At 37.2% G+C, this 13,751-nt stretch overlaps 2 protein-coding genes across 3 annotated transcripts; one reads left to right on the top strand and one right to left on the bottom strand.

Annotated features, from left to right (window-relative positions):
- Positions 1-284: 284 nt before the first annotated feature.
- On the top strand, positions 285-4,035 carry ap1s2 (adaptor related protein complex 1 subunit sigma 2). The gene is made up of 5 exons (XM_079856895.1): positions 285-530; positions 897-1,075; positions 2,126-2,234; positions 2,915-3,052; positions 3,154-4,035. Exons 2-5 carry the CDS (start codon positions 897-899, stop codon positions 3,199-3,201), a joined length of 474 nt encoding a protein of 157 aa, XP_079713021.1. The 5' UTR covers positions 285-530; the 3' UTR covers positions 3,202-4,035.
- zrsr2 (zinc finger (CCCH type), RNA-binding motif and serine/arginine rich 2) lies at positions 3,290-13,658 on the bottom strand. Of its 2 annotated transcripts, none has more exons than XM_079856894.1 (11): positions 13,437-13,658; positions 13,262-13,338; positions 10,063-10,135; positions 9,872-9,980; positions 9,637-9,723; positions 9,100-9,138; positions 8,902-9,017; positions 8,602-8,815; positions 5,932-5,987; positions 5,730-5,839; positions 3,290-5,635 (listed from the first exon to the last, which is right to left on the bottom strand). In XM_079856894.1, the coding sequence occupies exons 1-11, from the start codon at positions 13,535-13,537 to the stop codon at positions 4,767-4,769; spliced, it is 1,851 nt and encodes a 616-aa protein (XP_079713020.1). In that variant the 5' UTR covers positions 13,538-13,658; the 3' UTR covers positions 3,290-4,766. The 2 variants fall into 2 exon arrangements, with proteins under 2 accessions (XP_079713020.1, XP_079713019.1); XM_079856893.1 differs by having other exon boundaries at positions 10,063-10,141; positions 13,437-13,630.
- Positions 13,659-13,751: the final 93 nt, after the last annotated feature.

Below are 13,751 nucleotides of genomic sequence, written 5' to 3'. Positions count from 1 at the left end.
TTTCATTCAGACAACAAATGAAATTTACTTTATACATTTAGTCGGACTGAAGAAACACTGCAAAAAAGAATATCTTGTTAAAAAAAAAAATGAATATGCCTATTATCACTTTTACTGACAGGACGCCCACAAAAAAACAAACAAAAAAAAGTCTAATAGAGTGTTTCTAAAAAAGTCACAGGGAACTAATTTTTGTTATTAAAAAAAGATCACCAGCACGATGAATCTCAGATGGGATCTTATAATGTATCTATTTTTTTTTCTATGACAGAGTCACGATTTTCATGATAAATTTCACTGCATAACAAAAACCTCCGTCTCAGGCAGAGCTTCACCCATCCCGCTCGACTCGAGTCTGGACCAATACAGAGTGTCATCGGTGAGTCTCGAAGCCAATGAAAGGACACGATTCAGTGATCTAGCGAAAGAGAGATGCGTCCGTCCATGTAACGGGACTCCTCACATCTGCGTTTACTGCCATCAGCCACAAAGCCCATGCTCGCGGAACCGAGTGTAATATAAACTTTAAGGTAAAAGCTCAATTTTATCTCTTGCATTGATGGACATTATTTGGTTATTTGGACTTGCTGGTGCAAATACTTATGGGTGAATGGTGTGGATAGTTTATAAATGTATCATTTACACGGCCGTAGCCTTCTTGCTAACGCGACCCTTCCTCTTTTGTTGCAACAAACAGAAGTAATTCACGAAACACGACAACGCTTCGGTTTGGTCGTTTTATGTAACGTTACTGACTTTTGAAATAAGCGACACGACGAACGTTTCCATGCGGAAGAGCTGGGATCTATTTTGGCTTGGCTTGACTAGGCACATATGGTGATGCACAAACACGATGTCTGGGTTTGAGACTCATTTTTGTTTATATTTCTTTTCAGATGCAGTTTATGCTGCTCTTTAGCAGGCAGGGGAAGCTACGTCTTCAGAAATGGTACGTGCCGCTGTCTGACGTACAGAAGAAAAAGATCTCTCGTGAGGTTATTCAGATGGTGCTGGCACGCAAACCCAAAATGTGCAGTTTCCTGGAATGGAGGGATCTGAAAATAGTCTATAAAAGGTTAGAAAACGACACTGAATGACAAGGACTGCATGGACGGAACTGCAGATCCATTGTATTTGGCACTTTCCATGATATGGTAGACTTGGGTGTTCCCTGACTTTTATTATTTTATTTTTATAGATATTAAAGGCACAACTCCCATGTCTTTTGTGTTGTGAGGCATATTTGATAAACTATTATCTGACATAAATCAACCTAGCAAGAAAAGTAGCTAGTTTTAAACCCTTCAAATGTCTGTATATCCCCCTTAAAATGGTGAACATGGTCCATCCCGTCTTAGAGATCCTGACCTTCTCAACTGTATTCAGCAAGTAAAACAAGAAGTATGTTCAGTTCATTGTAGTAAAGAAGCATTTATTTATTACATTTATTTCATTAGAGTCCACTTTTTTCAGCGGCCTTGGTTCTTGAAATATTTCTACTAATATTTCATAGTAGAAATCCTTGTATCCTGGGATTTAAAAAAATAATAATTTATCGTTAAAGAGTTAAGCCAACCAAACCAACCAGCTACAAGTTGAATAATACAAACTTGGATTCGAAGCAAAAATTTTTTGAAAATTGCTGAAAAAGAAAAAGGTACAAGACTGTGTCCTAAAAACTTCACAATCCCATAAAGCATTGTGAATGAAAGTATTATGATTGTATATTATATAATATGATTGTATTTAGAGGCACATACAGTTGTCCTTATTACTTGGTTCTTTATTTGTGGAAAGTGCCATTTCCTGTGGTTGAGTTTATTTTTTATATTTACATTTAACGCAAATGTAATTTGTTTCAGTCAAATCTCAACTTTCGGTGTATTTTATTGCCTAGTGCTACTTTAATTACAGTATATAAGAGAGTAACAGTCATATATCTGTGATATTGTCAACAAGGTAAATAAGAAAGACTGCTTAGAACAAAAAGATCCTGTTTTTGATATTTTGCAACAATGTGTAACTTTGTACTGTGTCCTGACAGAAAGAGGAACAGAGAAAAGCGTTTCACTTTCTTTGTACTGTTAGTAGCCTATTTATGAGGTGAGCTTATTTTGCATTTCAGATATGCCAGCCTGTACTTTTGCTGTGCTGTGGAAGACCAAGAAAACGAGTTGATAACCCTGGAGATCATCCACAGATACGTGGAACTGCTGGACAAATATTTTGGCAGTGTGAGTTAAGATTTATGTCAGCTTTTGCTTTTCAGCCTTAAGGAGCTATAAAAGAGTTGGTTGTTTTTGGCTTGTTAAAGTCACCATGACATCAAAATTGGCAATTCTTATTTTAATTTACATAATGTTGCAGTGCTTATTATAAATTATAAATCCATGCACATCATTATTTTAATAAAATTCATATCTTTTAATCAAAATCTTCATGACGCATGTCTCTTCAGTCGGATATTCAGTATGTCACAACAGGGAAGAAAAAAAGACTATCGCAACTTCCGTTTCATGCTTACTTTAGTAATAATTCACCCAAAGAATGACAACTTGCCCCTCATGTTTTTTCAAAGCTGTATGACTAAACGACTCCAAAAAGTACAAAAGATCCCCATTAAAACATAATAAACAAGTCCATATAGCTTGATTTCAAATTTTCTGAAGCCTAATGATAGCATTGTGTGAGGAAAATAATGACATTTGACCATTCAACTTGCATTGTATTGAAAAGAGCAGCTGAGCAAAATAAAAGAAAGTGAGGTTTTGAAAGGTTTTTAGTAAATAATGTCAGAATTTTCAACTAACTATTCCTTTAAACCAATGACCAGATCCGTTGCTATATTTTAACAGTTTCGGATAAAACTTTTGCAACCACTCATTGTTAAACTCACTGTGTGTTTGAAAACCAGGTGTGTGAACTGGACATTATCTTCAACTTTGAGAAAGCCTATTACATACTGGATGAGTTTATCCTGGGTGGTGAAGCCCAAGAGACATCGAAGAAGAATGTTCTGAAGGCCATAGAGCAGGCTGACATGTTGCAGGAGGTGAGGAATGCATACACTTCTCATTCTAATCATGCTTGGGAAAAATACTGGCAGTTTTTTTAGTATATGAATGGATTTTCTTTGATTTGTACCTCTAATAGGAAGCCGAGACGCCACGTAGCGTTCTGGAGGAGATCGGACTGACATAAATGTTGAGGACTAACAAACCTACCAAAACACTAACACACATATTCTTTTCTTTTTTTCTGTGGGCATTCTCTCTATAAAATGTCTGTATTTTAGGTTATCATACAAAATAGTGTTTAAAATAATCAGCACTTCCTGGTAAGGTATTGATGCCTGCATTTCTACTGCCAAACATCTGAGGGAATCGAGCTCATCGAAAAGATCACCTGTGCCACTATCTTAGCAGTTATGCAAATTTCCCAGTGTTTGACTTTGAATTCAGGTTTGGATCAGTACATGTGTAGCAAAGATTAGTGTCAGCATCCCCACTTTTCCCATGACGTCTTCTCTGTATTAAAACATTACCTCTTACCTTCAGCTGCCTTAAAACACTCTTTTCCAGCTCACACACAGTTTGCTAGTATTTTTTGCAACTCTCAGTAGATCCAGTAGAAGCCAGAGGTTCAAGACCAAGACTTGCTGAAGTGTTACGGACCAAACATTCTTATTCAGACGGGGGAACAGAGATAATGTAAACTAGACATTCAGAATTTTTTGGCATAAATTCAATGATTGTATTAGCTAAGGCACAAGTAAACACCAGTATTAGTGAATTCCTGACCAAAAACACTGTAATGATTGGTTCCTGTGAACACTTAATTGGTTCAGGCATATCAGGCATTTGCCATTCATTAGTTGTTTAATTTCTAATGCCAAAGAATTTGTTTCACCATCTTCATGCCTTTTTTTCCCCCATAAAATCATCTTTCTATGCTATTGTATTGGACTGTTTGTCAGACTTACTCTTGAAAAAAATGTCTTTTGAAGCATAAAAACAAAAACAAATGATGAATAAAGTCAGATATTGCAGCGTGTTGTCCAAATCTTTGACGATCTCTTACTAATAAAGAACATAATTTGATATGTATAGTAGTTTTTTCTTGTAGTTGGCAACAAAATGCATCTAAATCAGCAGTCTCATCCTTCTTGACCCTCCCTCCCTCTGGTACTTCTGTTGTAATAAAAATAAATTCATAATATGATGTCAGATTACACAATGTCATCTTTATTTTAGTGTATTTTTTCCCCAGCATTTTAATTAAAATTATGTTCATTTAATGACATTTTTAGACTTATTGAGGCCCCTCTGAATGTTTGCTGAGGGCCTCTAGTAGGCCCCTTTGTTGAGAACCTCTGATCTAAATGCATCCTGATCTTATTGAGAACAATTAATTAATGCATACAATTCATTTTGTATTATTATTTGAGATCATATTTTTTGAGCCCGTACTTTTTAATCAAAATGGCTTCTACTTCTGTTATGTCGCAACTTAAAATAAAATGGCAATAATAATCCCCAAGAACAGCTTACCCATGTAATGTCTGAGCACCAAAACTGAAAATGAATTCTTTTTTTTTACCACCAACACTTTCAACAAGATTTCAGAAAATGCTAGATTTAATTACAAATGTACAGGGCAATGTATTCATCAGCAAAAATCGTAAAAACTAGACATTTTGTTATGCAAACTAAAAGAACAACAGCTGCTTTAAGACAACAGAAACAGTTCATGTATTTTTGTGTAATCTATGGAGACTGTGTGATGCTATCTGATTTGGTAGAGTCTGTAAGCGTGCACTGGATCTCCTCATCAGGATGACAAAACCCCGAAGTTGCGGTCTCCACTTTATCTTCTGGCGAACCTGCGCTGGATGCCACAGCTGTACATTCTTCAGCAGGAGCTTCAGATTTAGACGGCGTCTTGCTACCCTCCTCATTGTGGGAATCTTCGCCAGATCCAGCAGACGAGCTCAAGCTGCGTGATTTACTTTTCTTTCTTTTGTGTTTCTTTTTACCCTTTTTCTTCTTCTTGCTCTTTTTAGAGTGCTTGTGATGATGTGTATCCATTCGGTCAGAGTTTTCTGGGCTTTGGCTTTCCTTCCTGTGACCCCTCCGTTTCACAGACCCGTTTTTGGACACGTGGTCCGGAGTGTTTGATTTTGACCTCTTTCTTCTCGAGTCTGCTGATGAATCTTCGCTCTGCTTTAACCGGTCTCTGCTGTGGGATCGACTCCTGCTCCTCCTGGATTGCTCTCTCTGAGATCTCCTTGTTGATTGCTCTGGCTTCCTTCTCTCTCTGCTTCTGCTACGACTCCACCTTTCCCTGTTTCGACTGTGCCTTTCTCTGCTGCGGCTCCGCCTTCCCCTGTAACTGTACCGCTCACGGCTGTCACTCGTTCGATCCGTCCACCTGCGCTGGGATCGTTCAGGGCTATTTCCACGCTGGGACCACATTCCATCTCTGCTGCCTGAATGCCGACTAGAAAAGCCTCCACCGCGGTCAGGGGACATATGAAGATCACGGTCTGCCTCCCAGAATTCATTGCTTGGATTTCTGAAGACATGAAGAAAGTTGCAGTTCTTCCCTTTCGGACATTTTCGTCTGTCGAAAAGTCCTGAGAACATATAAGAAAAAGAATATAGGCATATTATAAATGATAACTAAAGAAAGACTTAAAGTAATTACGAAGAAACTTCTCTTTTTCTTACCACATATGGCTGTTTTCCATCTAGTTACTGGGGAGAATTCACATTGCAGTTGTTTTCCAGCATACCAGCGGCCATTGAACATCATGAAAGCTTCTTTGCATTGCTCCTCTCTGCAGGTATATATATAACAGAGATATCAAAAATAAAATAATATTTACAACACTTCTCCTTCTACAGCAATGGCTAATAATACGGGACTTACGTGTCATACTGAACGTAAACGTTTCCTCTCAAGTGAGGTTCAAAGTTGCAGCTCACCTATTAAAATATGGGGAAATAATATTGTTAATTTGAATTATTCTTTATTAATTAAATATAAATTACATTCAAATTTCAAAAATGTTAAATTATTATTAAATTATAAAATTACATTTAAACAATACATTTTTTTTTTTTTTTTTTAGACAACCGTTGTATTGAGTTTCCATTTTTACAGACAAAGAAAAACAAGAATAGAAAGCAAAAAGCAACTATACAAACCTAGAACCCACCCCTGAAAGACTTCAAGAATATAGAAATAGAATACAAATAGAATACAGATCAACAAAGATAAAAAAAGTTGAAAATATCAAAAGCAGCATGCCATATATTCACAGTCTTGATGTGGGGATCCATGTATACGAAAGAAAGATAGAGAGTTCCATTGACAATGTCCAACAAAGACACAGTCCACATTCGTCTGTCTATTGTGTGAGGAGGATTTCAGTGCTTAACAGTGCAGCTAACAGTAAACATCTTTATTGAATGGATAAGGTAAGATCCCCAAATTCATTCAAAAAGAAATGACATGGAGTCAAACATATATCAGTGCCTAACAGATAGGAGTGAGGTGAGGTGAGAGTCAGGGACACTCCCAGAAGAAGCACAAGTATGTGCCCTGAACATAGATTACACTTAGGCCCTGTTTACACCTAGTATCAAGATGCATTTTGGTCGATCGGATCACAAGTCGAAGATGCAAAATACAGGTGTAAACGGGGTCTAAAACGTTTTGAGCTTGTCCACTTTCGACCACTTCCATAGGTTGTCGAAAACGCATTTGACCGGATAGCTTTTGTAGTGTAGACGCACATGTGGTCGAATGTGTTTGAACAGCCATTAATGACCGCATACTCTCCGCCTACTGACTTCATGCGTAAAAATGATGGGAAGCGCGCTAGCCAGATGGGATTTAAACTCTATCGGCTGAAGACCCAAATTTGGTTTGAAGAATATACTAACGACAGCCGTAGTACTTCAAATACTCGGATGACACAGCCATACTCGCCCTCCTCACCGGCACAGAATCAGTAACAGCATACCACCAATCTGTTCCCCATTTCACCCAATGGTGTACAGATAGTCATCTCCTCCTTAACAAAGGAACTTATCCTGGACACACGCCAAAAACTCTCCACCGCTCACTGCCATCACTCTCCATCAATGGCAAGACATTGTTGACACTTTCAAGTACCTTGGCATTATTTTGGACAATAAATTGAGTTTTGACCATCACATCACAGACATTCATAGAGACTATTTGTCATACGTAAGCTCAGGACTTTCTCAGTCAAACCACACCTTCTTCTCTTTTACCGTAGTATCATTGAACCCATCCTCCTGTATTGTGCCACCTGCTATTTCACTATACTTTCTCTCACTAATAGAAACAAGCTCCTTAAAATCACTAACACTTCCTCAAAAATAATTGGTCTTCCCACACCCAACTTGTCGGCTCTCACTGACACAGCTACCATTCGTAGAGCAAACACCATTGTACAAAATCCCAGCCAGCCTCTTGACTCAAGTTTCACCCTTCTTCCCTCAGACCGCAGATACAGACAGCTAACCCATAAAATAATCACGGCTAGGGGAAACTTTTGTAATCTCACCTATAAGAGCATTTTTTTTGTTTTTTTTTGTGTCTGCAATATGTCTATTTATGTGTACAAAACTCTGTGTGGTGTGTGCATGTTATGCGTGTTGAATGTTGCTTCTGGTACAGCCTGTGAAAACAAATTTCCTCCATCGAGGACAATAAAGAATGAATATGAATATGAATGTGTCTCCCTCGTCTAACTGTGATCCGATTGTCCAAAACGCATCTTAATACCAGATGTAAACAGGGCCTTAGCAGAGGAGGACATATTCACATAGTATTGCTTCAGAGGAGTTATGTTAACGCTATGTAGTAATTTCCAGTGTATCATTTGATGATTAGGGTTCTTTGAAGACCGCTTAAACATCCCCCATACCTCATCAGAATCATGCACATCCTCATTAAGATCCTAGGCCTGAACAGTTGTACTAGATAACAGTTTATAGGAATGTTTAAGAGGATAAAGATAAATAACTGAAACAGAAGAGGGACATTTCTCAGAAGGAAGAATTATTTTGCGCAAAAGGTGAATAGGTAATATGGAATCCCAAGGCACCCCATATTCCCGAAGGGCCTATCTGATATGCAAAAACATAAAAAAGAGATACCTGGTAAATAATATTGGGCTTTAATGTTCTGAAAGGATTTCAGACCACTATCATCAAAGATAGTATTTCCTTTGTTATGCACCCATTGCGGCCAGTGAAAGGGAACATTGCCTAACAAAAAATGATTATTGTGAAAAATAGGCCAATGCCAGTGCCAGATTATATAACTTGTTGCAATCGCCTTTCGATTATCCTCCATGTGGAGAGGAAATGAGTTACAATAGGACCAAATTGTGATTTCCACTGCCAAAGCAGCGACTCCTTAAAAAGCAAGATGCTTCAATTCATACGGATAAACAATAGATTCCTAAATTGCTCTCCATGACACAGAAGCACCAAACCAGACTGATACATTTGAATAATTTTTTTTTTAATGTTGATTATTTTAGTTTTTTATTTTATTTACCTTGAACTGCACCACCCTCCCTGCGTTCTTGAACTCTGGCAGAGCGTCTTCATAGAAATCCAGAAACTGCTGTTGCGTTTCCTCCTCGCAGTACTCAAGACTGGCATCAGTGTCGTAGTCATCACGTCTGCTCTGCTCCATCCCGAACGTCACAAACATCGCCCTCACCATCAGAGTGGTGCTGGATGTTGGGTGTTCGTGTTTTCGGGAGCACCTTCATTACGCACAGTAAAAAAAAATCATCATCTAGAACCTGAAATTGCACTTTTGACTGTCAGTCAAAACCTTGCAAACACTTACCGGTCTCCAAACCTACAAGCACCCGTTTTAAGGAAGAAGGGGCAGTTTGCCCTGTCCTTTTCAGTCCCGTAATCCTTTGGGGCATCAGGGTTTTTCCAAGGAACACCATTTTCCAGCTAAATGCAACAAAATAATGAGATTATTGCAAACAGAACTGCATTTTCCAACATGCATTTGACATGGAAAGCAAGATGTTACCTGACTCTCTGCTTCATCCAGCATTTTCTGTACCGCTTCCTATAAATGGTGCAAACATACACAGTATGGCGGGTGAAATTGTGTGGTGTGCAAGCACATGTCTGTTAGAATTGGTTAAGACAATCTGGCAGATAATTTGTACATTATGGACTGATATTATCAGTATTTTGTAGTTCAAATTTGACTGTTCACAGCACATGTTCTTTATAGTAGCATAAGTAAGCAACATTATCACTACACCCAGCTGACACGAAAAGATACATGTTCTTCATTGGAAGTGGACACTTGCTGCATTTTAAATCGATTTTGTGTATCTTAGTTAAGGAAATGAAGACAATAGTTTGCTAAACAAACAAAATCACAAAATGTACACATGAAACAGAGACTTCTGGAATGTGGTGTGTATGTAAAACCGTGATTGGCAAACAGCTTGAAATTTTAAAGGCTGATTTGTTGCCCGTAGCATGAAACGTTTTGATATCTGATAGAGGATATATGTAGACATCAGCCTCTTTATCCTCCCAGTGCAGGGATCACCTCTCTCTGTTTCTTCTCCTGTTCCTTCTTCTCCTGCTCCTCTTTCTCTTTCTTTTGCTGCTCCTCCCATTCTTCTCTTATTTTCCGCTTTGGTTACAGAAAAACAAGATATTGGAGCATTATATGTATTTTAATTGAGATTTGTCCAGGCCATTGCAGAATGTCAAGGATTTAATGTTAGCAATTGGACTTTTCTTGCAATTATATATATAAATGTGGTCCAGAAAATTCTCACCTCTTCTTCCTCCTTTCTCTTTCGCGCTGCATCTTCTTTCTCCTTCTTCAGCCTAAATTCTTCTTGTGCAATCTTTTCTCTCTCCATCCAATCCTGGTGTAATCGCTCACTGGTATTGTAAAACAGTGTGACATAGTTTGTATTTTGTCCAATTAATATTAGCGTATCGTACTGAACTTAAGATGACAAACCTCTCCTCATCAGCCTTCTGTTCTTCCTCATCTTCAGACTTGTACTCTTGGTTCTCTTTATTTTGTGAATGACCTACAGTTGAGAAAGATGCGTTTGTTACTGACAGCTGACAACAAAAGCTACTAAGGTGTAAATCAGGCTTATGTTTGCATAGACAGGTGTTACCTAAAACTAAGTAAGTGTGAGAAAGGAATAAATTACGTGCTGCTATATATATATATATATATATATATATATATATATATATATATATATATATATATATATATATATATACATACATACATATATATATACATACATACATATATATATATACATATACATACATATATATATACATACATATATACATATATATATATACATACATATATACATACATATATACATACATATATACATACATATATACATATATATATACATATATATATACATATACATACATATACATATATACACATACATATATATATATATATATATATATTAGGGGTGTAACGGTACGTGTATTCGTACCGAACCGTTTCGGTACAGGGCTTTCGGTTCGGTGCACGTGTGTACCGAATGACTGCATGCAATATTTTGTGTGCGGAACATAGGTACATTTTCGTGTTTCTACACGAACATATTAAGTGGCGGAAGTCTCCGCGTTCAGCGCAAATCCCGCCCTGCAGCTGATTCTAATGTTTTACCAGTGTTTTACCCGTCGTCACTGTAACCTAAACCAATAAAATAGACTGCAGGGCGAAAAAAAGCTTTTCCGCTCCGTGTGCGCCGCCGCACTCTCCGTTTCGTGTGTGTGTGTGTGTGTGTGTGTGTGTGTCGGCCCGCTGCGCTCTCTGCTCAATGTTCGAGTCCGTGTTTGCGCTGCGCGTTCTGCTCTGTCGTTAACGGCCCAAACACTCAAAACACCCAAAACAGGTGAAATTTCTCAGTAGTACACTTCTGTTTGCTGAGCTGGTTTAGTTATGCTGGCAAAAATGGTAAAATGACCTGCTCTGATCACAAGCTCTGGTAATAATAGCTTTGGACTATATTTTATTTTGATAATTATTAAAAAAGTGAAAAAAAAAAAAATTCTTAAATTGATTATGTTGATTGATTATTGAAAAATAATAATACATTGATATATTTATGTTTAATATTATTTTAATATAGGGCTATTTTCTGTTCCTTTTTTCCCCGTGTTTCATTTAATTAGGTGATTATAAGTTTAATTATTGATGATTACAAGCTTGGAGGAATTGCAATTAATTACAGCAAATTGTGCAATTAATTAGTTCTTTTTTTTTTTTATCGATTCCCAGCCTTAATTTTTAAATATGAGCAGGCCAAGGCCGTAACCAGGGTTTGAAAATTAGTGAGGTCCGGGGTGAGGTGCAGGGCCGGATTAAGAATTCAGAGGCCCCTGGCCACAATCAATGTCTTGTAGGCCCCCCTTTAGGTAGGCCAATTGTATAGTTTGTCCAAGGACATTTTAATTTTGCATTAAGAGTTTTAGTTTACTGACTTAAAAGGAACTTTGTTGTACTATGCTGGAGTAAAGTTCATAAATGATCGATCTTTCCCATAGGATTTTGTAAAACTATGTTGGGTAAACCTCTGTTCCTCTAGGGGGGTTCGGGGGCATGCTCCCCCGTAAGAAAATTTTGTACATTTTAAGGTTAAATGCATCAATCTGGTGGTCTTTGAGAGCTCAAAATTAAGAGCTTCAACGGGCTTCAACCCATGAACTGTGCACAAAGAAAAAACATTGACTTGTACCTGGACATTAAAGGGGGCTCAAACATATTTTTTAGTTATGATATGGAGTTTCAGTCTACATTACATTATAACTGGTGTTTTAGTATGCCAAACAATTAGTATAATAATAATATAATAATGATTTAGATAATTATTCCTATTACTTAAAATCCATATAGCCTATAATGAAAATGAATATTTCAAAAGTATACTTTACATTACACTATAGGAAAATTACAATACTTTTGTCCTAATGTCTTCACTTGCAAGAAATAATCTCTTTGATCGCGTGAGCAAAGTGCGCACTTTTCTTTAAATCACGCAGCACAAACATAATGCCTATATAGGATACTTAAAGTCTTGTGCTGTTTTATAAAAGCACAAAACCATATCACGGTTTCGATATTAGTTCGTTGGCAAAATATAACGCTAGAGACCTTTATGTTAGGCTATACATTTTACATCTCATGTGTATTGGGAAAAGGGAGAAGAGCGAGTTCGGCAAAAGGCGGATTCGAACTCGAGTCGAACGCTTCAAAAGCTACTGAGTTTCAAGCACCTCACGCACGCCCAACGACCCATGCCACTGTAGCTATTTAGTAGAAGGTGTCTTTTTTTTGCTAAAAAGACAGGCACTTAGTGCAAATTACGCTCCATTATCGGAAATGTAAAAGAAAAAAAAAGTTTATTGGCACTTTTTGGTCATTTCATGAATTACAAATTGACATCAACTATATGTTGTTGCATCATGCTTGTAGTTTCTTTTGCGCTTTATTTACAAATTATAATAAAGTGACATAAAGCGCTCTGCCGCATTTTTACACGCTCTCAAGCCCCGTTCACTGATCTACCTTCTCGCAGCGACATAAATTGCAAACACACATATGACGCGGTTTAAACGGCTAATTAATCATTCAGAGAGCTTGAAATTTTATTTTTGAATATAAAAAAATGACCGAGGTCCAGACCTCGGTGACCTCATAGCTGGCTACGGCCATGGAGCAGGCCTACAAGCTGGGATTGGTAATGCTGCACTGTAATCATAGTTATTTATTTATATTTTTCATTATATCTTATTATGTGATATTGGTTTGAGACTGAGAGTATTTTATTTAGTGGAGAACTTTGCAGCAGTATTTTATTTCTTATTCTTTTTTTTTTATTTTATATCTATTTTATTATATTTTATTAAAAAGTGTTTAAAAAAGTGTAAACAAATTGTTAAAAAAAAGTTTATAGTAATAAACAACCTGCAGTTTAATGTTTGCATTTCTTTCCCTTACTGTACCGAAAATAAACCGAACCGTGACTTTAAAACCGAGGTACGTACCGAACCGTGATTTTTGTGTACCGTTACACCCCTAATATATATATATATACACACATACATATTATATATATATATATACATACACACACACACCTCAAATAAACATTAAAATAAATTACCTTCTCTTATTTTAGCAAGAGCTTGACGTTTCCTTTTCCTTCTCTCTCGTTTAAGAACAGCTCGTCGTTGTTTTTGACTAAAAATGAGTTTATACAGTTATAAATAAATAGCAATAAAAAAAAAATTCTGATAATAATTTAAACATAGCTACAGAATAAAAAGCCCATACAACACCTGAGCATAAGAGCAGCAGTTTCAGACTCATCTAAGCGACTCTCAGAGTCCTGCGTCTCTGACGGGTCTGTCTGCAACGAGCAACAATCATTATCCGTCATTTTAAACCACTATTTACACATTACGTAGACAACAACAGCAGCAAATGCTCTCTATGTAGGCAACACATTTTACACCGATCAAAGAACGCGCGCGCAAAGATGACATCACATTTTTTTTGTCGTACTCTAAACGCGTGTAAACGCGCATGCTCAGATTAGCATTGGGCGGTCAATTCATTTCAGCGAATCGGTTCATATGAATGGCTCGTTTCAA

Source organism: Squalius cephalus (genome assembly GCF_949319135.1).
Source record: "Squalius cephalus genome assembly, chromosome: 22".
Lineage (NCBI taxonomy): Eukaryota > Metazoa > Chordata > Actinopteri > Cypriniformes > Leuciscidae > Squalius > Squalius cephalus.
This window is presented reverse-complemented; position numbering and strand designations above follow the sequence as displayed.

Bases quoted from the DNA above. Each gene is read 5' to 3' on its own strand.
- zrsr2 (XM_079856893.1), bottom strand. From the start codon at position 13,537: ATGACGGATAATGATTGTTGCTCGTTGCAGACAGACCCGTCAGAGACG. The intron at 9,724-9,871 runs GTGAGAATTTTC...CTGTAACCAAAG, and splicing joins AGAGAAAGGAGGAAGAAGAG to CGGAAAATAAGAGAAGAATG. The intron at 9,018-9,099 runs GTAACATCTTGC...TGTTGCATTTAG, and splicing joins TGGATGAAGCAGAGAGTCAG to CTGGAAAATGGTGTTCCTTG.
- ap1s2 (XM_079856895.1), top strand. From the start codon at position 897: ATGCAGTTTATGCTGCTCTTTAGCAGGCAGGGGAAGCTACGTCTTCAG. The intron at 1,076-2,125 runs GTTAGAAAACGA...TTTGCATTTCAG, and splicing joins CTGAAAATAGTCTATAAAAG to ATATGCCAGCCTGTACTTTT. The intron at 3,053-3,153 runs GTGAGGAATGCA...TACCTCTAATAG, and splicing joins AGGCTGACATGTTGCAGGAG to GAAGCCGAGACGCCACGTAG.